At 40.8% G+C, this 25,320-nt stretch overlaps 1 protein-coding gene across 1 annotated transcript in view; it reads right to left on the bottom strand.

The window, feature by feature from the left end:
• Positions 1–3,701: 3,701 nt before the first annotated feature.
• The window catches only part of zc3h4 (zinc finger CCCH-type containing 4), a 31,470-nt gene continuing 9,851 nt past the window's right edge, over positions 3,702–25,320 (bottom strand). Inside the window, 12 exon segments of the mRNA XM_055663521.1 lie at positions 3,702–6,704; positions 8,183–8,425; positions 10,123–10,351; positions 10,440–10,443; positions 11,732–12,078; positions 12,828–12,935; positions 14,448–14,561; positions 16,050–16,163; positions 18,227–18,463; positions 18,466–18,726; positions 19,721–20,128; positions 23,963–24,073. Of these exon segments, the coding sequence (XP_055519496.1) occupies positions 5,200–6,704; positions 8,183–8,425; positions 10,123–10,351; positions 10,440–10,443; positions 11,732–12,078; positions 12,828–12,935; positions 14,448–14,561; positions 16,050–16,163; positions 18,227–18,463; positions 18,466–18,726; positions 19,721–20,128; positions 23,963–24,073 (3,681 nt within the window). The 3' untranslated portion in view covers positions 3,702–5,199.

The following is a 25,320-nucleotide window of genomic DNA, read 5'->3' on the forward strand; positions in this document are numbered from 1 at the left end:
AGCTTATACCCTAGTGGTGTGAATATTGATCTCTAACTTCTCAGTGGCTGCCTCGCCAACAGTCTGTCTGTCCTTTCTTCTTTTGGTTATTTTAAATAAGTGTTTAAAAAAATGTTTTAGTGTTCCTTGTGTGTTTGTTTTATGTGGGGGGTTGGGGGAAACTTTTTTTCAATCTCTTACCTCGACGGAGATGCGATTTTTTCCGTATCGTATCTCCGTCCCCTGTGGCCTAACATCGTGGAGTTGGCGGCATTTCCTGGAGACCGACGGGCGCTCCAAGCCGCAGGTGTCTGCGGGTCTTTAATACCGCGGAGCTTGCGATCTCTTTGCGGGGGGATAGAAGCTCCAACCGCAGGGCCTGTGGACTTTAACATCATGAAGCCCGCGGTCTCTGGTAAGAAGAGGCCGATCGGGAGCTCAATGCCACAGAGTGTTTCAACCGCCCCCAACACGGGAGTTTTGATCACCCCGACGGGGGCTTCAATCATCGGCTGCGGGGGCTTTGAACGCCCCAACCGCAGGAGAACAAGAGGAAGAGAAGTGAACTTTATTGCCTTCCATCACAATGAGGAATACGGAATCCACTGTGGTGGATGTTTATGTTAACTTTTATGTGGTTGTGTGTCTTGTTGCTTTTCACTTAGTATGGCAACTCAAATTTCACTGCACCTTAATTGGTACATGTGACCATAAACTGACCTTGAAGCCTTGAAGTAACCAGTGCTTTCCCTTTCTCCATCCCTCCCCTTTCCAAGTTTGCTTTGTTGTCACCTTCTCCTAGCTAACAATGATCTATTCTCCATGATCCTTGATTTTCCATCTCTTTTGATGTCTCGTTTTCACACCTTACCATTCCTTATCTTTGTGTCTCCCTCTCCAGACTCTCAGTCTGAAGGGTCTCGACCCGAAATGCCACCCATTCCTTCTATCCAGAGATGCTGCCTCCTACTACTGAGTTTCTCCAGCATTTTGTGTCTATCTACTTCTCTGTTTAAATCCATTACAAGTTCAATTTGATATATACAACTATCAAACATCCCACTGTTTAATGAACATTGACATTGTAATAAAGCGTGTTTCAATGGTTATAATCCTGTAAAATATACTATGATAATATTTTTAACCATTACATTAACAAGACCATTTTGCATGGGTTGACTACTCAGCTGAAATGGAAACAAAATTTCAGAGAAAACAGGGCTACGATGACACTTCATTCCTTTCCAATTTCAAACTAAATGAATAATCTTAACCTAAAAATAAGTTGCTTAAAATACATTTTGCAGCATCAACAGTTTTACCATCCATTTCCCTCGCACCCCATATCTACTCATATACATGTATTTGTATTTGGAAAAACAAACGACATGTTTAGTCAGCAAAAAATTACTCCAGATGTTCTTTTCAAATTCATGAAAATAAAATGATACGAAATCTGTGCAAAGAATAACTTTCACTTTGCAAATTTGAATCTAACCCTCCCTCCATATGATTTTTTTCTTCCCTTTGGCAACCTGTTGTACCCAATCATCAATGAGGAACTCTAGGTCGAATCGCAAAATATACAATCCAACATTGAAACATGAATGAGATACAATTTAGATCCATCGTGAGGCAAAAGAATGAGCCTCAATTAACCCCATTCCAATAAAACATGAATAAAGTATGAATAATGTTAACTTATTTTATCTTTTTAGCAATTGCATTGAACAAATCACACCCTGGGATATCAGAAGTCTCAGACTTAATGAAAGCTGTCACTTTGACCACAGCCAACCCAATCATTAAACTGTTTAAGAAGGAACTGTTTAAGAAGCTTATTTATTTATTTTACTTTTCTTTTTCATCGGTTGGAGCTGCATACTAAATCTCGTTGCACTGACATGCAATGACAATAAAATAAATTATTATTATTATTAGCTGCAGATGCTGGAAAATCAAAGGTAGGCAAAAATGCTGGAGAAACTCAGCGGGTGCAGCATCATCTATGGAGCGAAAGAAATAGGCAACGTTTCGGGGCCGAAACCCTTCTTCAGACCAATCATTAAACTGTTGCTCAATTTCACTTGAGACTTTTCTTGACATCTATATTGCTTATATATTAACAAATATGTCATGTTTCATTAGATTTGAATTGGGGTGAGAGATTGCAACCTTCATGTGGTCCACCCCGTTTCAACGAGTGTAATCAACCTGGCGTGCACAATCAAATAAGATCAAGTTGTCCTACAACTTTAGGCTGTGCACGCCATACGCAAGAAGAAGGTTAGATTTGAATTGATCCCAATTCAACATCTGGGCAATGCAGCCAAATTGTAATATGATCTTCATGATGAGTGAAGTATGATGTAAATTCCAAATACATCCATAATCTACGCTACATCTATTTCAAGTGCCATTCTTATAAATTTCAAGAGTTAATGCAGTTTGCAAAAGGGGATGTCTTTACCTTTGGTGGCAAAAACCAAGAACATCTAAAAATCCATATCTGATGTGGTCAGTAGATCGAACATCCAACTGTTGACACCCTTGCTTTCCATTTCTATAATTAGCATAAACAAGGTGGTATGGTGACTGTACTTGTCTTCAACATTTAAAGGAAAGGAATCAATGATGGCACATCATATCACACTTCTTTGACAACTTTTTGTAAAAATAAGAAATATTTAAAAACAGAAAGCATTAACATTTTTTTTAAAAGCACCATAATTATGAGTTGGACATGCAAAGAATAATGTATTTACTGAACCCCAGCCTAAGATTGTTCCCAGTGTATAATAACCTGCTGGTTACAATGTTAGTGTTGCAGTAATAATAGATCTCAACATCTCATGTACTTTATGAAATGTAGGAAAGGAATTAATTTATACAATTTGTTTTCAATTTGCACAAAAGGATATAAATACATCTCATTAAAAAATAACATGACCTATGAAGAGTTAACATAGAACAAATACCTTGTGAGTAGATTAAATGTCAGGGAAGCTGACCAACAGGTTCTAAAGGTATTGGAGCACCAACATTCCTTAACACTTTCAACCTCGGGATTTATTAAACATTCAAAATCATGGTTATTGTATGTTTTATGGACTGTAAATATAGAATACAGTATCATTGTGAAACAATAGCAAACCATGGTTAGTGCTCCACATTCCTCAAATCAAAGACCATTCATATTTTCTTCACAGATGCTGCCAGATCTGGGTTTTTCGAGCATTTTGTGTTTTTAAATCGCTTTAAAACAGTGTTTAATAAATATTGATGGATTACACCCTGGGGTTATTTGCTGCATAAGATATACATATATATAAATATAATTAAAATACATTTGCCTGAATCACATCGGATCATTGTTATCCTATGAATTGTAGAGCACCATCTTTTCTAAAGAGCATCATTGTGAAGTAAACGTCACAAATTCATTCCTTTCATGCTATTTAAAATAACGCAAGTAAAAATCATTACATGAAACTATGACAAACCTATCCAGATTCCGCACAAAACCATTCCTCATCCTCTTTGGTCCCCATTCATATAGTTAATTCCTACTTTGACTGTGGATGTACAATGTTTTATCCCTTCTCCACAATGATAGACAGCCCTGCTTGCGACTGCGGACATCCAGACCAGACCAGACCATCCCACACATGGTCTGAATGACTGCCCAGCGGTGAGACAGGCTCAGGTTTCAGGTCGAGACTAATTCTTCAGTCTTGACCCATTCCTTCTCTCCAGAGATGCTGCCTGTCCCGCTGAGTTACTCCAGCATTTTGTGTCTATCTTCAGTTTAAACCAGCATCTGCAGTTCATTCCTACACAACATTTAGGGTAAAGCACTGTCCATCAGTACCATTACAATCCATACACATAAGCGCCTACTGAAAATATACAAAAATATTCTATCTCTTTCACTGAATTTAGTTGTGTTAATGGAAAAATGTTACATTTTTAACTTAAACTGCGATCCCTACAAATATACCAGGATTATACATAAACAATTGTCACTGTGCATCCGACCTGATTTTCAGGAAATGTGGCAGCCTTATGACAGAAAAAAAGCATTTTATTTTCATCAAACAGATTATTCTACACTAATCCATCAGTCTCTGATTCTTTAGTGCCAAAACCGCAGGTACAAACAGACCTAGAATTATGAAAGCTTGACTTTTTCTTTGCTTTTTGTACACATTCACCAGGTAAAGATATTAAAACAAAAGTAAACAAAACAGCACCTTGTGTACGATTTCTCCACAGAAGAAATTCTTCAATATAAAGATATTTGGGACTATATCATGGATAGTGGAATTCTTAAGTTAAGAAAACCATGGCGAGTTGGAAGACATACATGTCCAGATTGGGCATGTTCTCGGAATGAAAAACAGTGGCTTGTTCATAGTAGTTTCCAGCAAGCAGGTAACAGGAGGTGCTTTTTTTCTAAACATTTTTTAAAATGAAAAAGATTCTCGGTCCCTTAGTCTGTCAAGAGTGTGGCGTATGTACAAATGTGTGTATTTTTAAAATACATGTTCACAACATTCAACATTTCTAGCATGGTTTTTGGTTAAATCTAGGAAGTTTTATACCCTTACACATGTCATGTTTAATGGCCACCTGCCTCACAATGGGGAAGTCTGGTAATATAGAGGTTACACAATATAACCCAGCCTCAGCCCTCTCCATCTGAATAATCTCGTAGGAAAGAGTAAATTCAGGAATCCACAGAACAAGATACTTAGCTAATTCATTATGTCACTACAACAAACACACCATATCGTATTACATCCACTTTCAAGATCAATTACACACTTCTACATATAATTAATATGAACATTTCCAAAAGGCTGTGTCCTGCCAAAGAAAAATTCATGCCTTTGTGAATTTTCCAGCATTAGTAGGAACTCCGTATCTTGTCACAGACAAGCTCTTTGCACATGCCACTTTCATCAGACAGACCAACTCGTTGTTTAGACAGAATGCATAAGAGCCAATAACTGCTGGAATCACATTGGATTCAGATAATGGTCTCCGCTAAACTAAAGTTTGGTTTGGCAATTTTGATCACCTGGCTTCTAAGCATATTCACATTTATTACTGTATTAAATTACAAAGTTAAAGAATATGATAAAATGTTGCCCAACACTGCGTCCAGCCCCTGCTGCGCGGTTAAATATACAAGGTTAATGCAGCATTCAATGTCCTTTACTGACAAAAGGGTGACGCAGTGGGATCGAACCCTTTAAAAACTTCCTTCAACGAGGTTGCATCTTGCTCACTCTCCTCCAGAGGACTGTTCCCACCAAAAGGGCTGCCTGAGCCAGATTTACTGGCCTGTTTCACCTCAGAGAACTGTGGGTGAACCAATCCAAACAGAGAGGGCACTGGGAGGCTGTGTACTCCCGTTTGACCCGTCTCTGGTGTGGAGGCAGCAGAAGCGGCGGCAGGCTTTGGCCTTGGTCTGTTGTAACTATTATATCGGTCTGCGGGAGTGTCTGAACTTGATTTCTCATTTTCCAGTTGTTCCAAAGTCGATTTTCGTACAAACAGCGGTTCTTTTTGTCTGGTTGTACCTTTTGGGACATCCGACCCTTTAAGCTGAACGTTGTTACCTTCACTGGAAGACTCTGTATTTTTAACATTTCCACTGTGGTTGCTTGGAGTTCTTGGATCATATAAACTGATGCCACTAAGCATCGTGCTCTGCCCTCCACCTCCTCCTCTGCTCTGGCCACCAGCGGTAACCACCCTGGGATCATACGGTGCAAGACCACCACCCACATCCTTCAAGGCAGGGGCAGCCGGGGGGTCAATTTGCTCTGAGGGCTTTACTGATTGGGGGTTGGAGGTTTGGAGTCCACCAGTGGACCTCTGCAGTCTGGGATCTGCAGGTAGCTTTCGCATCCTGGGATCAGAAGGCTTGTCATTTTGCCCAGTCACCTTAATTGCTGACGCGTCAACAGTCTTCAGTATTCTTGAAAGCAATCCAATATCTGGAAGGGCAGAGATTGGTGCTGGCTGTGGGGGCTCTGCTGCAGAGTCAGTAACGCGCTGCCTGGGATCTGAAGGCGCAGCTTGTGGTGAACGGTTCAGTCTGGGGTCCAATGCAGGGAAGGGTGCAGGGACAGCAACCGGATCTGGCTTCGGGATGGGTAGTGGGATCAAATCCTCTGGGCTCCACAAGATACTTTTAGCAAAATGAGGCTTTCCAAGAGAGATGTCCATTTTAATGTGGCTAAACTGTTTAAGCTGAGATCTGGGATCTCGGAGTGAGGAACCAGGCAGGGGATCAAGAGGAATAGTCACTACCTTTTCCCTCAGGATCCTCTCTCCTTCTTCCTCATTGATAACCGCTTGAGATTTTGCACTGCTGGGGAGAGTTGAAAGACCAGCTTCTGCTTTAGGTATAGTTATCGTTCTGCTTTCTGCAGCAGCTGTCTCAGATCCAGAGCTCCCCAAGGTGTTCTCTGTGCTTCGAGATAGCCTGGGGTCCCGTGAGATCCGAGGGTCCACTGGTCGATTTGCATTCTGCGTCCTCTCCTTTTTTAGGCGTGGATCAGCAGAACTCTGACTGCTACCATTCTTGTTTTGTGCCGTCCATTGTCCTTGCGCCTGTGGTTTTTTAGCAGACTGCTGACGGAGTGTTTTTAATATGTAGCTCATACTACTTCCACCTTCCTCTTCATCACTCGAGTACCAATTATCACCACCTATAAAACACACAGCAGATTACTTTACACTGCAAGGCTTATCTTAGTTTGATGTGCAATAACTACAATTACATTTTAAAAAGTGCACAGGCTTCTCACTTACTGTGATTAACATATTTCTTCATCAGTACGGGTGTCAGGGGTTATGGGGAGAAGGCAGGAGAATGGGGTTAGGAGGGAGAGATAGATCAGCCATGATTGAATGGCAGAGTAGACTTGCCTAATTATGTTCCTATCATTTATAACTTTATTACTCAACACTCATTTTCTCTACACTTCTGCACCCAGTCAAACAATCAGTGTGAAACCGCAAAAAAGAGAGTGCTTGTGACAAGTCAGAAAACAGACGATAAAGAAAAAATATTGGTTACTTCCTGGAAATTATTACAAGAAGTTAGATGTTCAAGTTGGAGAAAAGTAAATGTTGACCAATAACAGGAAGATCTCCATTCATACAGTATGAACTGTGTGGGTCGGATTTTTAAACTGCTCTTACAAATGGTTGGTTATTATAATGGTGAAGGAAGAGGAGAGAGATTAATGAAGTAAATATTTTGTTTCCTCCATGAATACCTTGGAAAAACATGAACATAATAATGTTTTTAATTCATGTATTATGTTTTAAAAAAATGTAATTTATGATGCTTTTATGTGATACACTAAGATTTTATATATATTTTATGATATTTTTTAATATGCAATGCATTTTAATGTAATGTTGCCCCTTGTCTGGACCTCGAGTCCGTAATAAAGTTATTATTATGTTACTGTTGCCCTGAATGGGGCACAAAGTGGTGCAATAGTCTCAGTTCTTAAGGGGTTGGACAGGCTAGATGCAGGAAGATTGTTCCCGATGTTAGGGAAGTCCAGGACAAGGGGTCACAGCTTAAGGATAAGGGGGAAATCCTTTAAAACCGAGATGAGAAGAACTTTTTTCACACAGAGAGTGGTGAATCTCTGGAACTCTCTGCCACAGAGGGTAGTTGAGGCCAGTTCATTGGCTATATTTAAGAGGGAGTTAGATGTGGCCCTTGTGGCTAAGGGGATCAGGGGGTATGGAGAGAAGGCAGGTAAGGGATACTGAGTTGGATGATCAGCCATGATCATATTGAATGGCGGTGCAGGCTCGAAGGGCCAAATGGCCTGCTCCTGCACCTAATTTCTATGTTTCAAACGTGTACCACTGCACATCTTGGAGCTGACATAAATAATCAAGATATCTATTGTCTTTAAGTTGGATTTCAATTAGGATCATTTGTTGCACGGAAAATAGTAGGTCCAGTTTGCTTTGCATGATGCATGACATAGTCATATTATGCAGAATAAACGTTCAAATATTGCGGGCATTACCCCACACAATACTCAAGGATGATTGGGAAAAATATATATCCTTACTTGTTTCTCTAATTCCGGCTTAAAGTGGGATTTAAAAAAAAATATTAGTTTCACAAACTTCACAATATACAAGGCAAACTTGCCCTCCTCATTGTCCTTTTCCTGCTGACTGCTGTCCGCCCTCCTCTTTGCCTTCTCCTCCTCCTCCTGTTGCTTTTGCTGAATGCGCAAGAAGAGAGCTCGCTGGGCTGCAGGAAGGAAGTCAGGGATGTTTGCTGCTGTCTTCTGACCAGAAGGGGCACCTTCATTCTCCTCGGCCTCCAGCTCATCAATCTGTTGTAGCAGAACTTGCTGGTTATCTCCTTCATCCAGCTCTTCATTATTCCCTGGCACACAAGTAATAAAAAGGCATTGACGTGAGAGGTTTACTCCTGTGATATACTCACACATTCACCAACATTTCTGCAATGTTAAAGAGTTTGTTTTATTTTGGAGAAACATCAAGGTTACATTTAGTGAAACGTATGAGAATTATCAATATACAAGGAAAGATTAAATTCATCCTCTAAGTTAGTTTCACAACAGTTCAGACGTTGACAATTTGAACCCCCTTTTCATTCTTTTCGTCATTCTTTTTCACAGGATAATAAATCCAAATAAATTAAAGATCCCAAACTATCCCGAATACACCAAATCTTCAGCCTGGTATCAATTGAGGCGACCATTCTGTTTCTATTCTTGGAAGCATGTGGCACTGGATAGTTAATCCTGAGATCACTGTCGTGAGGTCCTTTATAAAAATATTTACCCCTGATTACATTTTCTAATGCTCCAATATGGATGACAATCCAATATCTTGAAACAATGTTCATTCAAGATTTTTAGTTAACGAAACTGTTACCTAGCAGCAGCTCCAAGAGAATAACTGAATAACTGAGAATTGGAAATATCCTGCAATGCCCCAACTTTTAAAGATCTTGTAACTACTACACTTCTATTATCTTTTCTTTTGTGTGCAATCTGTAGTGATGCCAGGGTTGGAGATTCAATCTGTAGATTGGTTTATGCATGAGAACCAATCATAGTACAATAGCATCACTTACCCCACCCTACTGTACGATTTATACTAACACCCACTTCCTACACTGGTCAGTCTTGGATGCGGTTACAATGTTCTAACAACCAACAACCTGCTGTACCACTATAATGTGAATACTGATTAAAGATGATCTTGAACTTCAGATTGTATGCTTTGGCTATTTACACAATCTTAGTGCATTTCTCCACCATCTCAGCTACAAAAATGACTACTTCAATGGTCTACATTCAGTGCTGGTCTGGGTAAAATTACAGAAGCAGTGCACAATACCCAATTGATAACTAAGATATGAAGATTTACAGTATTCTCTCTTGCAAGATTTGACTCTATTCTGAAAGACTGTTGATATTTTTTTTAAGAAACAGCCATCTCTGACCATTGCCATCTTCCAAAATGAGAAACTTTTGCAGAGATTGAACTTAGTTCTGATGGTCCAGCATGCACACAACCACTAACTTCATACAAACTGGGAATCATCTCACTTAAGGATAATAAAATAGCTCAATGTGTAAGGAAACCCGTCACTGTTCCATGATAGGTGGAAGATGTTCTAAAACTGTATGTACTGTACATGTTTATGATGCAAATGGACAACAATTTGCATATAGTGCCATAAGCCCTTGCTGACCAATAGTTGTCACCTTCCTCAATGTACCAGTCATCCAGTGACCGTATTCTAAAAACCTTGGTGACGTTTACTTATTTATACTGTCTGAAAATGTTTAAAGTAGCCTTCATCATATTCATTTACTTAATTAAATCATTTTTTTTTCTTGAATGGACAGATACCACTCCTGGTGAAAACAGAATGAATTGCTCTGAAGTGGCTGATAATCTGTGATAAACTTGTACCCGTGTGATTTTTGTAACATTTTCTGTTTGCAAGTTTTGATTTTAGATTTTTATGGGAAAGGACACTTGCAAGAATTGAATGGCGTGTGTGGTGGTGAATGGGTAAAGGTATGTATATTGCTGATGTTTTACCTTCTTCTCCATTTGGACCAGGGTCCATCGGCATTCCCTGCTGTTGATAATAACCGTCATAGAAATTGGGTGCAGATGGAATAGGCGGCATCATTCCTGGATCTCCTTGCATGAATGGTGGTACTGGTGGGCCTGGTCCTGCTTGTGGTCCTGGGTTCATTCCAGGCCCTCCTGGGATCTCTTCTGGACCAGGGCCTGGCATGGGACCTGGTCCACCCCCAACACTTCCCTTTAATTCCCCAAACAACAAACCCCCCCCCCCCCCCCCCCCCCCCCCCCCCCCCCCCCCCCCCCCCCCCCCCCCCCCCCCACCGTGGCCTACTTGAAACCCCCCCCCCCCCCCCCCCCCCCCCCCCCCCACTCAATCCCCCCCCCCCCCCCCCCCCCCCCCCCCCCCCCCCCCCCCCCCCCCCCCCCCCCCCCCCCCCCCCCCCCCCCCCCCCCCCCCCCCCCCCCCCCCCCCCCCCCCCCCCCCCCCCCCCCCCCCCCCCCCCCCCCCCCCAAACTTTTCCCCCCCCCCCCCCCCCCCATTTTTTCAAACCCCCCCCCCCCCCCCCCCCCCCCCCCCGCCCCCCCAACTCACCCCCCCTAGAACCTTATCATACTTCTTCAAACCAATTCCCCGCCCCCCCCCCCCCCCCCCCCCACCCCCCCCCCCCCCCCCCCCCCCCCCCCCCCCGCGCCCCCCCCCCCCCCCCCCCTCATAGGTGCACTGAAAATTTAGAAATTCTTAATATAAATCTAAATATGTTCATTTGATTCCCCCCCGCCCCCCCCCCCCCCCCCCCCGGCCGCCCCCTTAAACGTCAGGGATTGGAGTCAACCCCCGCCAACTAGACCCCCCCCCCCCCACGTCTAAATACCCCCCCCCATCTCAGAACCAAAATTATGGTATTTGAAGGAAGGGTCAATGAATACCCTCGTCCCCACTAGATCACCCATTGAATGTTTAGTCCCTGAGAAGGGTCTCGACCCCCGAACGTCCCCCATCCTTCTCTCCAGAGATGCTGCCCTCCCCGCCCATTCCTTCTCTCCTGCCTGCCCCCTGAGTGAGTTACGCCAGCATTTTATGTCTACCTTCGATTTAAACCAGCATCTGCAGTTTTTTCTAACTCATCCAGATTTTGAATAGCTGGGGTCAAGTATTGATCCCTGTGATACACCACAGCTGCCCATTTATTCCCTCTCTGTTTCTGGTCTGTCCATCAGTTTTCAATCCCTGTCCTTAATCATGCACCCTAACCTCTCAGGTTGGATCTAATGAAAGATCTGACAATCCAACTGTACCAGACCCACTGTTTATCCCCTTTGCTATTCTGCCAGTCACATCTTCAAAAATCCAGTAAATTTGTCAAGCAATTTATTTTTCATAATTCTACGCTGATTTTGTATAATCCCACTGAAATGACTTTAAGGGTCTTGTTAACACATGCGTCATGAAATACTCCAGCATTTTCCCGACTTCTTAATTATATAGAGGCATATGTTATGGGTGACAGAACTATTAACAATCCCATCACACAAAATGGTTGACTAAAAAAGATCACTTTGAAAAAAGTTTAACTATACAAACAATTCAAAATAAAAATAAATTAATCATAGTGCTTACTTCATTCCCATTTTATGCGCTAGGTGTGGGGTGGGCTGAACAACAATCTCAAAGAGAGAGGGGATCTTCTTTTGACCAGGTAAACATGGAGGACCAGGTGGTGGTGGGCCTGGAGGTGGAGGACCTGGTGGTGGGGGACCAGGTGGAGGACCTGGAGGCATTGGTCCCATCATTGGAGGTCGAGGAGCATTATTAGGGAGATTTGAAGGTGGCATTGGAGGTCGAGGAGGTGTAGGCAATAACCCCACTCCGGGTGGGGGTTTCGGTAAGGGCGTGATTCCTTGTTTCTTTAGTTCTTCCACTTCCTTTTCATCTTCTGCACCAGCTTCCGCCTCACTGGCTAACATCTGTTAAAAAAGATTAAATCCACAGTTTAATTATCAGTTCAAAGAATTAGAGAATAAATCATATAAACATAGAAAATAGGTGCAGGAGGAGGCCATTCGGCCCTTTGAGCCAGAACCGCCATTCATTGCGATCTCGGCTGATCGTCCCCAATCAATAACCCGTGCCTGCTTTCTCCCCATATCCCTTTATTCCACTAGCCCCTAGAGTCAGTGCAGAACTTTTTAAAATCCTATAAAGCCAGTGACTTACTGCTCCTTCCCTAGCCTATTAACTTTTCTAACTCCAAGTAATCATTTCAAGCTCCATTTCAGGCAATGCTTTCTTGATTCCAAACTATTCTAAAGCTTGATACTGGTTTGTTTGAGAACACTAAAAATCTGTTACCATTTTGCTCTTAATATACTTATATAATCTCTGATTGATTGAGGAAGAATCAATTGATTGTCCGATCAATGCAAAGCAAATAATTTCATTTATGGACCTCTAGGCTACCAGATATTGCTTGGGTTCAGGAGGCGTAATGATCACCTATTTTAATCTGATTCTATGCAGACAATTGATGCAGACATATGTGCTCAGATGTGCTTTCAGACTCCTGATTTGTTATGTATCATGCAATAAAATAATCTGTAGACAAATTATGTATAACCACAGTTATGGCAAAATGCAGATGTAGCCAGCCCCCACTAGAACTGCAACTCAGAACGACAAGAGAAAAGTGCGATATAAAATCCTGGATTTCCTTTACCTTATCCAGTAGCTCTCGGGTTTCATCGGTTAGATGTCTATGGGAAAACTTGCAATCATCTCCCTGGTAACAATTGCCAGTCGTATGATAGAATTTACAAGGAAATTCATGTAAGAAATGTTAAGGGCAATAATATTCATGATAAGACAACAGATCTTTCCAATAAAACAGTTTAAACCAAAAATGTACCAAACATTCCCTCAAGCAACTTGTGTTCCATCCTGACCTCTGCTGGTGTATGTAATCTACACATTCTCCCCATTTCCTTCCACATCCCAAAGACATGCTTGTCATTCGGTTAACTGGCAATTGTAAACTGACAGTAAATATGTTACAGGAAAGTAAGTGGGGAAATGGGATTGGATTGAGATCCAGCACCAACTTGATGTGCCAAAGAAATATCCCAATAAATCAATACAAAAATGTTTTCTCTGTTGAGAAATGTACGATTGTAACTTGAATTTAGTGTGGCGGCTCAATATGAAACTCTGCAGTTTAAGAGGGAGTTTTACAGATAGTCATATGCACCTGCAGGAATGTCAGCACAACATTTTAGAGAGAAGGCCCTTGTGGCTAAAGGGATCAGGGGGTATGGAGAGAAGGCAGGTACGGGATACTGAGTTGGATGATCAGCCATGATCATATTGAATGGCGGTGCAGGCTCGAAGGGCCGAATGGCCTACTCCTGCACCTATTTTCTATGTATCTATGTAAGTACAATAATCAAAATAAGACAAGAAAGCTCCATTTATGCAGCAAGTTCAAGAAACTGAACAGTTTTCAGACTTGATTGGAAAGGCCAGTGCAAACATGCTACTTATGTTCAAGCCAAATAAATATTTGCAGGCTGAGAACTGTAAAAGGAAATAGGAAAGTGTGTTGACATGTCCCTGAAAATAGCAAGCCAAAGGCATACATTTGTTTATTGAATGAGACACAGAAATATGAGCAGGGAGGTAGACACAAAATGCTGGAGTAACTCAGCGGGACAGGCAGCATCTTCAGTCTGAAGAAGGGTCTCGACCTGAAACGTCACCCATTCCTTCTTTCCAGAGATGCTGCCTGTTCCACTGAGGTACTCCAGCATTTTGTGCCTACCTTTGATTTTAACCAGCATCTGCAGTCAGTGGCGGACTGGCCAGGGTGTCAGCATGCCCGATGGTAAGTGGGCCTCTGTTGAAGTGGGCCCCCTATATCAAGTGGGCCCCCTTTGTCTCCTGGCAACCAATGTTTTTAGACCCAGTCCGCCACTGTCTGCAGTTCTTTCCTAAACAATATGAGCAGGGAGGTCATGCTGGAAGCATATAAAGTATTAGTTAAACCGCAGGTTTACGAGGTTTATGGTGTACGATTCTACTTAGTAAATTATTGATAGATCTACAGAATATTTAGAAGGCTAAAACTGTTTGCTTCTCAGGACAGAATGATTCAGATCAATGTGTTTCCTTTAAACAAGTGTGCAAGAAGTACAATCAAACTAATTCTTAAATTTGACTTGACAATGCACTGAAGGTATTTTCCTTTTGCTACAAGACCATGAGAAAAGGGTTATGTTTATAAAGATTGTCTAGAAAACGAATTGGAAGGAATCATACTGGCAGTTCAGTAGTGGAAAAAGATATTGTGCATGTACAAACAATTTTCTGCTTTAGCGCAAAATCCATTGTAGTAAAATCTGCAGAGCTCTCGCTTTCTTGGTGGTCCCAAATCATGACTGAAGTTGCATTGATCCCCCTGCAGAAAGCAAGAACAAAGTGAAACATCTTCATCATTTTCAAATGTACCTAAACCATTAAAAAAAAAGCAATGTAATGCATATTTATGAATCAACTGAGACCAGACAGGGAAGGAACATGAAAATCTATCATTCTATTGAGATTGATTTAAAAAAACTCAGATTAAAAGATTAATTAGCCTATTTCCTTCGCAAGTTTCAGGGCCAATTCTAGGGCCAATTCTAGACTTTGCAGTAAAATAAATACATTTATGCCCATAATTTCATTCTTCACTGCACAGTCCATGAAGATAGTCAAAGCTATTCACTGTCGTGCTAAAAATATTGGAAGAAGTTTGCATATAACATCAAATAGCTTGAATTATTTCATTAAAAAAAAAATAAAAAAAATTAAATTCAGTTTGGGTGAGTTTTTCCACTTTTCATGATTTCAAAACAAACTATTCTCTTGGATGCTATAGACTGACGGATACATTAACTTTTGGTTTCCATAATGAATTGCAACCAAAATAACACTGCACATTCCAAGTCATCCATTGCTGCCTGCATTTTTATTATTCTGCTACTTATTAACAATTTCGATTACGTGTTCACAAAACAACCCTGAACAGGCTCTGTTTTGGATCTGCAAGTTGATGATGTTCGTATGGACAAAATACATAATACACACTATATAAATCTTCAGTATAATATACGTACCTCCACAGTATGGCAATGAATGGTACTAAAAGCATGTAAGACTGATACAAATGACTAAAAGTGGAGAGAGAAGAAACTAGTCCATTTATGAGCCTTATATCAGATTTCTCAATTTTAGAATGTCATGGGACCTTGCTCATCTGTAGGTCGGATCTATATCCGCAAGTCGGATGTTCGGAACCAGAGGAAGGCCTTTACTGTGTCCATGTACGTTATTGGAATCTGGAACACCATATTTCTTCAGCAAGTGCAAGGGTGTCATTGTAAAACCTTACAATGACAATTTATTGATCAGAGCAAATATAAAATTGAAACATCTAAGCAGGTCTTTGGGGTGTGTATTGTTGTGATTGTTACAGATTAATATTATAGTCTTACCAGATTTTTACACATCTGGATGTTCGTGATCAATAAAACGAGAAAATACTGGAGAGCAAGTTAAGTGCACGCACTAATAACTAGTGATATGCATTTCGCACTAATGATAGCAAAACAGAAAACTGGAAATTATTAACCTGCAGCCTCAGCCAGCTGAAAAATTGTATAATGTGTGATGCAAAAAAATAAAAATCTGTTGACTAAGTGAAGCAGTTAAAATAATGAATAGTTTCCAAGAAAATGAATGGAAATTGATAACATAAATCCAACCATGTGCCTAAAAAGCAAATATTTACTCAATATCTAATTTTTAAGAGCAATAATTGAATGTCATGAACCAAAATAGAATGACATAGCAATCCGAATGAGACAATTATTCAATTTCGTAAGACCAATATTCCACTTCTCACCTTTGAACATCTACCCTCCACAAAGAACTTGCAAAGTACTTTTCCTTTCTTATCTCCGCAAGGCTGATGTCCATGATCATGCATGTTCCTCATATGCATTCGATCATCACGACACTGACAAAACATAAAAAAGCTGTCTGAGATGGAGTAAAGGTGGTAATCATTTCAATTGCATTAATTAGCATGTTTGGATCAAAATTAGGTATGCATAAATTACAGATGCAATTTTAATGAATTATAAAATACAGATACTGTTCAAAAATAAGTTACACTATACAAGCAATTACAGAAGCATCAGAGGGGAAGAGCGAATTATTTTGAGGAGTTAACATCTCATCTGGAGACTATGGGTAATCTTTGGTGAGATTTGGAATTCAGCATATGTAGATATAAATCTACTAATGTGTTGCGTGCATCAGTCAGAGCTCCAATGATAGCAATGAAACTGTAGGTTTGTGAGTTTCAGAGCCACTCCAGAGGTCCGATACAAACTGTCGGTCCAATGTAGTAGAAGGACTACTAAACTTTAAGAAGTTCCACAACTGCAGGGGGCAATTTTAATTGATGTTCCGATCACACTTTTCTGAAGAATGGAAAAACGTCAATGGGACAATTTTGGAGAAGACTAGGCAAGCCCTCCATGGCATCCTTCCCTATTTCTAAATGGGCAACAAAAATTAGAACAGATAATGTGCTCAACATATTGATTTGAGCTCAAATTGCATAATGTAAAGTAGTTTATCCTCAATTGTCTCAGGTCATCAAGGGGAGGGATCAAACCCCGCCATGGATAATGCAAAGGATATTATAAATACAATAAATAATATCAAGTTGCACCGTACTTACAGCATAGGAACAGCCCCCTGAGCCCATAACATCTGTGCCAACCATGATGTCAATTTAAACTAATGCATTCTGTCGGCACATGGTTTATATCCTTCAATAGCCTGTTCTTGTACCTGTCTAACTGCTTCTTGAATGCTGCTATTGTGTCTGTTTCTATCACATCTCCTAGCAGTGAGTTCCAGTAAATGCAAAATACAGGCCTTGCAAAACTCCTTAACATTTCCCCCACTCACCTTAAATCTATCCTTCCAGCATTTGACAGGCATCACCCTGGAAAACCGACTCCAAATATACTCTCTGTTCTATCTATTCTCTCTGTGCATTTCATCTTATATACTTCTATCAGGTTAGCCTCAGAGAAGTGCAAATTTGTCCAACTTCTCCTGCTAGCTAATGCTCTCTAATCCAGGCCACAATGTGGTGAACCTGTTCAGTACAGCCCCCAAAGTTTTCACATCCTTTCTGCAAGGGGGCAACAAAAACTCCATACAATATTCGATATGTGGCCTCATAACATTTTCATGCAGCTGCCACGACTTACACTTAATGCCCTGACCGATAAAGACAAGCATGTTGTATACGTCTTTGTCATATCTACTTGGGCTGTCACTTTCATATGGACTTGCACCCAAAGATCCTGCATCAATGCTCCTCAAGGTCCCGCCATTTATTGTATACTTTCTTCCAACATTTGGCCTCCCAAAGTACATAGATTAAATGTCATCTGCCCATTTTTCCAACTGATCTATATTGTGGATGAATTGCCTTGGGCTGGCCACTTTCTATATGGACTTGCACTCCTGAAGATCCTCCTCAAGATGGCCGCCATTTATTAACTTTATTTGCTATACTTACTCGTGTTTTATGTTTTTTAATTTATTGTTTGGATTTTTGTATGTAATTTATGCGCCTCGTGTTAGTTGTATGTTCTGTTGTTCTGCCTGTTGTATGATGTCTTGCTTGTTTTCTTTTTTCTGTACAGCACTTTGGTCAGCTTTGGCTGTTTTTAAGGTGCTTAACAAATAAAGTTATTAAAGTTATTATTATATTGTATTCTTTCACATCCTCTCATTATCCACAAAACTCATTTTTGCATCGTCCGCAAACATAATCAACTCACCTACATTTTCATCAAAATCATTTATATATATCACAAACAACAAAGTTCCATCACTGACCCCCTGGGAAACATTACTGATCACAGACATCCATGGGCGGCCACGGTGGCTCAGCAGTAGAGTTGCTGCCTTACAGCGCTTGCTGCACCGTGCAGTATAGTGTTAATGTGCGGGGATCAATAATCAAAAAAAGTAATACTTCATGTCACCTACCGGCATATCTTCATCGTAAAAATCATGGTCACAATCATCTCCAGGATCCATCATGTGCCCATGTCCTGGTGGTCCGTGTAATGGCCCCGGCCCATGACAAGGAGGGCCATATCCTGGTCCATGCCCATGGCCTGGTGGCCCGTGACCTGGATTAGGCCTGTGTCCTGAACCCTGACCATGACCATGACCTGGATGCCCTTGCCCTGGTCCAGAACTGTGACATGGAGGGGGTCCATGACCTGGCCCGGGTCCATGGCCTTGAGGAGGTCCATGTTCTGGTGGTCCATGCCCATGACCTGGTGGACCATGTCCTGGCCCTGGTCCATGCCCTGGTGGCCCATGTCCTGGCCCAGGTCCATGCTCTTGAGGTCCATGCTCTGGAGGTTCATGGCCCTGACCATGAACTCCCCCTCTGCCTCCTCTTCCACCCCGTCCTCTGGCCCTTCCTCGGCCGCCTCTTCCTCGGATGCCGCGACCTCTGCTGCCACCTCTGCCAGGACCTGCAGTCAGAAGAGTTTATAGACACACAAAAAAGTTAGAATAGACAGTGTGAAATCACAATAGCAACGCTTTCAAATGCAATCAGCAGATGAATTACAAAAACAGTACCAAATGGGTGGGAGTTGCTGCCAAGAAAAGTCTACAAAATAATACATAACCATTATCCATAATATATAAAGTAGGCAAAAATGCTGGAGAAACTCAGCGGGTGAGGCAGCATCTATGGAGCGAAGGAAATGGGCAACGTTTCGGGCCGAAACCCTTCTTCAGATTCATAATACATAACCTTGATCCATTACTTTCAAATGAGAATTCCAGTGATAAGAATGAATCTATTCTTATTTCACAAATGCTATAGATTTTGTTGTATTATAATGCTAAATATTTTGGAATCTATGCACGAGTTAATAAATTTGGCAATGCAATTGGACGTTTGTGTTAAATTTCATTGTGTATTCTTTTTGAGTGTATCGTTGCTGGCAAATTCATTTCACTGCACCTTCGGTAGTATGTGACAAATAAAACTGACTTTGGTTTGCACAATTAGCAATATAAAACCAATTTTTAATAAAAGCGAACCTTTCAGCAATCACCCACAATACCCCCCAGAAGCAGAAGCACCACACACGATATACAGTTGGGTAGACCCAATTTGATCCTTGGCTTCAGCTATATCTGGAACAGATTTTGTTGAGTGCGCCCATTGCCCACATTCACAGCTCCATTTCCCTTTTCCTGAACTTACCTTATCTAGATCCACGAAGTCAGTCTTGCCGGTGAGGTGCTTACTGGGCCTTGAATAATTTAACTGAGATATGCGGGCAAGTCAGAGACACTCAAAGAAATGGATTTCTTAGTGGATTCAAAATTAATTGATTAATCAAGAATGGTTTCATAGTTTGATAAGATATTGTAATACGTCAATTCCATAGAAGATTTAAAAAAAAAGACAAAGAGGAAAAATACTAGTTCACCTTTCTATCAGATATATACCTGATGTTCCACACCCCCGGTGTCCCATTGGCATGTGGGGTTGTTGCTGCTGCTGCTGCTGCTGCTGCTGCTGTTGTTGTTGTTGCTGCTGTTGCTGCTGTGCTGCTGCTGCTGCTGTTGTTGTTGCTGCTGTTGCTGCTGCTGTTGTTGTTGCTGGTGGTGCTCTTGTTGTTGTTGCTGCTGCTGCTGCTGAGAAGCTTCTTTAGCTTTCCTGTACTTGCTTAATTCTTTGGCAAAATCATCATATTCTTCATCCTCCTCATCTGCTACTTCCTCCTCCTCCTCCACCCCCTCATAGTCGACATACTGATCATCTTCATACTCCTCATACATATTGTAGTTCATATTTTCTGGCTTTATATATGTCTTCTTTGACAAAGGAGCCCCTGAAGATGGGGGGAAAGATGGCTAGGGTGCATAAATAAAAGACAGGTCATTAATTGAAGGTCTGAAGGGAAAAAAATCAGTAGAAGTGTTCAATTACTAAAGCATTAAAATCACCTAATAATTGCACAATGGGCTGGTATGTTAGTTTTCGGCCCGACAGTAGGTGTACATATATTAACACCAATACTCAAAGCAAAATAACCTGACCCTGCTTAATACAAATCAACAGTGACAGAGTATGGTCAATGCTCAAGGGCATTGAATGAATGAATGAATAAATGTATGAATAAGTTTATTGGCCAAGTATTCACATACAAGGAATTTGCCTTGTTGCTCCGCCCACAAGTGACAACATGACATAGTGACAGTTAAGAATGATACATAAAACATTAAAAATAAAATTCTATTAACAATAGAATTAACATTGCTAAGAGGTTAAGCAATCTTGAGCACAATCATGAAACTTATACAGAAGCAAAAATGTCAGCAAATATGATGCTTCTGTCCTGCACACTAAAAAATGTTGGATGCTATTCTTTCAATGTTGACTCTTGCTTTAAAAATACTGCAAATAGGGTGCACCTTCTTTCAGTTCTGCAGATGTGTTTCACAGTGATGCTCTTCTCAACTTTCTGCATACAATTCTACTCAGTCTGCACTCTTGTGGTCAAGAAGCTACCTGATATCACACAATTAGTTTTTCTATCTTTCCTTTTCACGATCTGGGTTTTACTGACAGGACAAGACTTATTACCCATTCCGAACTGTCATTGAGAATATGGTGGTTAGCCACCCTCTTGAACCACTGTAGCCCTTCTGGTGAAAGTTTTTCCACAGTGTTGCTAGGCAGGAGGCTCCAGGATTTAGATCAAGGACCCTGATAATAATAATAATAATAATAATAATATTTATTGTCATTGCACATCAGTGCAACGAGATTTAGTATGCAGCTTCCAACCGATGTAAAAGAAAAGTAAAATAAATAAATAAGCTGTGTGACGTGACCATCCGAGGGAGACAGTCCGGGGGGGTGGGGGGCACTCAGCAGGGCCGGTTCAGAGCCGCTATAGCTCTGGGAATAAAGCTGTTTCTGAGTCTGGAGGTTCGGGCGTAGAAGGCCTTGTAACGTCTGCCGGAGGGAAGTAGTCCGAACAGTCCGTTACAAGGGTGTGAGGAGTCTTTATGGATGCTGACGGCCTTCCTGAGGCACCGTGTGTGGTAGATGCCCTCCAAGGCTGGTAGCTGTGTCCCAATAATTCTCTGCGCTTCCAAATCAGGATCTACTTCCAAATCAGGATAGGTCCATCTTAGAGCAGAAACTGTCCAACTTGGCGAAGAAACTGCAGGTGCGGTTCATTCCCATGTGTCTGTTGCTCACTGTCCTTGCTGGAAAGAGTTTCCAGCTGTGTGACATGCTGCTGGATTAGGCTCCTGCGCATCAGTGATGAAGGGAATGAATGTTTAAGGTGATTGATGAGGTGCCAATTAAGTAGACTGCTTTGGTTTGGATGATGTTGAGCTTCAAGCATTGTTGGAGCTGAATTTTTCAAAGCAAATTAAGCGCTTTTCATCACATACCAGACTTGTGCCTTGTATATGGTAGAAAGACTTGGAGGCTCACAAGTGAACCACTTGTTCATAAGATCGTGAGTGATAGGAGCAGAATTAGGCCATTCGGTCTACGTCATTCATTCATGGCTGATCTGTCTCTCCCTCCTAACCCCATTTTCCTGCCTTCTCCTCATTACCTCTGATACCCGTACTGATCAAGAATGTTGCAGGATAGCCCAGTCTCTGACTTGCCCTGATAGCCACAATATTTAGGCAGCTGGTTCAGCTGAGTTTCTGGCCAGTCGTTTACAGTTAAGATAGTCATTCTCATGCATCCCTTAAATTTAGCTCTTTGGTCCATGTTGGATCAATGCTATGAGTTCTGGAATTGAATGGTCCTGATAAAATTCAACTGGGCTTCAACAATGAAAGGACATGAAGATGCATGAATTTCTTCCACTTTACCAAGCTACAAGCTCCCTAGTTTCTAATTTACTTTGGATTCGAACCCTCGCCATCCTTGAGGAAGTGTTTCACTATTGGAAGCAGAATCTTTTAGGTTTAAGAAAGAACTGCAGATGCTGGAAAAATCAAAGGTGGACAAAAATGCTGGAGAAACTCAGCAGGTGAGGTAACATAGGAGCGAAGGAATAGGTGATGTTTCAGGTCGAGACCCTTCCTCAGACTGAATCTCTGCGCGCTTTGGTAATCATAAACTACCTAGTAACAATAGAAGAAGAGGAGTTGGAGAGTTTTCCTTGGTGTCTTAGTTAATGGTCATCTTTCTACTAAGATGACCAAAAATAGGTCAAATGGCAATTATCATGTAGCTAAACTTGTTGGACAGAAATTGGATACTATATTTCCTGTACAGTGCAACTATAATGTCTACACTGCAAGAAAGTATTTAGTTACCTACAAAGCATTTTGGGCCACTGAGCTTATGAAAAACACAATACAAAAGACAGAATTTACAGTTGGCGACAAAGCAACCTCACATTTTGCTGACTTTGAAGAAAGCTGCGCACAAAAATCTATTGATCTCTGTGACGTGGACTTTTTCTACATCAATTGCTGCTGCCAGATGTTAATTCAACAGGATCTCTATAGTTCAGCAGTTATGATCTCACCAAACTGACTACCAGCCAATAGCATAGAATAATTCTCTGGCAGCAAACCAGAAAGGATGAAAGTTAATTGGCTTGAACATTTTTACAAAATGTCAAGTATGTGATTTATTTATTTATTTATTTGTTTGTTTGTTTAATTCTTTATTTCGAACAGAATAAAAGAATAAAAAGCAAGTGTGAAACAGCATACAAAAAACAAAACAAGAATATTTATAAAGTGTCATAAACAATATCTATAAATAAATGAAATCGTATGTGTTCGAAAAGGAGCAGGAAGAAGCCATTAATTTCCCACCCCTTATTCAACTGCTTATAATTATCTTAATCAAATTTAGCAGCTATATGTACACCATATGAACACCAGCAGCTATATGTACACCAAATTATTTACATTTATACACTAATCAAATATTTACAAAGCCATACAAAAAAGAGAGAAAAAAAAATAAAAGAAAAAACCCTCATATACTATACAGTATCTTAGTCATATATACAACCCATCACCCTTCCCAATACAATCAGTATAACAAATAGCCCACTCAGATGCTGCTGCACCCGCTGAGTTTCTCCAGTTTTTTTGTGTAACCTTCGATTCTCCAGCATCTGCAGTTCCCTCTTAAACAACAAATAGCCCACTCACATTGATCAAGGTGGAAATGAAAAAAACAACTAGGGGACAATTGAAATATATTTAAAAACATTATATTTTAAAATATCTTTCATTAGAATTAGTCCATGTATATAAAGGGAAGAGTTTACGAAGCAGTAATGTGGCTGGGTACACCATTAAAAACACACCCCATGAAACTAAGTATCAGATTTTCAGGGTATCTTGCAACAAAAATGGTTCATGAAATACCTTTTCTTTGTCAATTGACCAATTCAATTTGATTCTGGCAGAAAAGATTGCAAAAAAAGCTGACAACCAATCAATGAATCAATGAAAAGCAACTTTCCAACTACATGCGTATGTAGCCGATGTCAATTTCAACGTGGATAAACAGTGAACACGGACATAATCCCCTTCTTTGCAACTTAACTCCTACTCAATGAAGTAAAAAAATTGATTAGTTTGTACACCTATGCTACCTTTCAAATAAAATGCTTCAAGGATAGCAATATAAAATACAGCAACTTAATAATAATAATAATAATAATATTTTATATGCAATACCTGCAAAAATGGTGGACTGTATTCTCGATATTTCCGGTATCCCTTCTCTCCAGGACTGTAGTCAGAATCATCACTATAATCGGAATAATCATCACTAGAAGACACATGCCGCTGAAAAGACAATTGAGGTAGAAAAAAGCGAAACTATATCAAGGACAGACACAACTAACATTTCCACCATTTATAACATGGTAACTCGACAAATAATTGGTTAACCTGCAATTGTTGTGGTAACATGTATTTACAAGACAATGGAGAGTAGCAACATTTTGAATGTTAGTTAAATCCAAACTCCCCTCATTTATCAGCCCAAGCCTAGTCAGTCTAGTAAACTATGACTTCACTTCCTTTATGGCAACAACATCCATCATTAAATAACAAGACCAAAACTCCACAAGCGGGATCCCACGGCTAATCAAAACATCCTTGTTTCTGTACAAATCCTCTTGCAGCAAAGGCCAATGGTAGTACTTGAATTGGTGGCACAGTACTCCAGCTAGTAATGCTGTAGTCTCATTGATCCAGGACAGAGCATTGCCTGTGTGGAGTTTGTACATTCTCCCTGTGACCACATTGGTATGGGAATCCAAATATATTTTGATATAACCAGAAAATAAGTTGAAAAAGAGATGTAGATAACGAGAGGTCAAGAAAACAAAAAATATCCTCATGGAAAAAAGAGAGAAAGGCTGAGGTACAAAATTAGTCCATTACATCAATCTTTGCCAGGCAAGATGATGCTATATTTAAGAGGGAGTTAGATGTGGCCCTTGTTGCCAAAACGCAAATTGGAGGAACAGCATTTCATATTTCGCTTGGGCAGCTTACAGCCCAGTGGAAACAATACTGATTTTTCTCACCAGGTAGCCCCGGCATTCCCTGTCTCTCTATCCCTCCCCCACCTGTCACACTAGCCTCTCATTTTCACCCAACAAACAGCCTGTTCCCTTTATCATCGTTACTTTTTTGCTTATCTTTTATTTATTGTTCTTTATCTCTCCACATCACCGTCTATATCTCTCGTTTCCCTTATCCCTGACCAGTCTGAAGAAGTGTCTCGACCCGAAACGTCACCCATTCCTTCACTCCAGAGATGCTGCCTGACCTACTGAGTTACTCCAGCTTGTACAATACAATACAATACAATTTATTGTCACTTGAACCTCATAGAGGCTCAAGTGAAATGTTGTTTCTGCAGTCATACATACAAGAAAAAAAAGACCCAAGACACAACACAATTTACACAGACATCCATCACAGCGCATCTCCACCTCGCTGTGATGGAAGGCAAAAAAAACATATCTCTCCCCTGCACTTCCCTCTCCCCCCGATGTCTATCTTCTGTTTAAACCAGCATC

The sequence above is a fragment of the Leucoraja erinacea genome, chromosome 38, assembly GCF_028641065.1.
Source record: "Leucoraja erinacea ecotype New England chromosome 38, Leri_hhj_1, whole genome shotgun sequence".
Classification (NCBI taxonomy): domain Eukaryota; kingdom Metazoa; phylum Chordata; class Chondrichthyes; order Rajiformes; family Rajidae; genus Leucoraja; species Leucoraja erinaceus.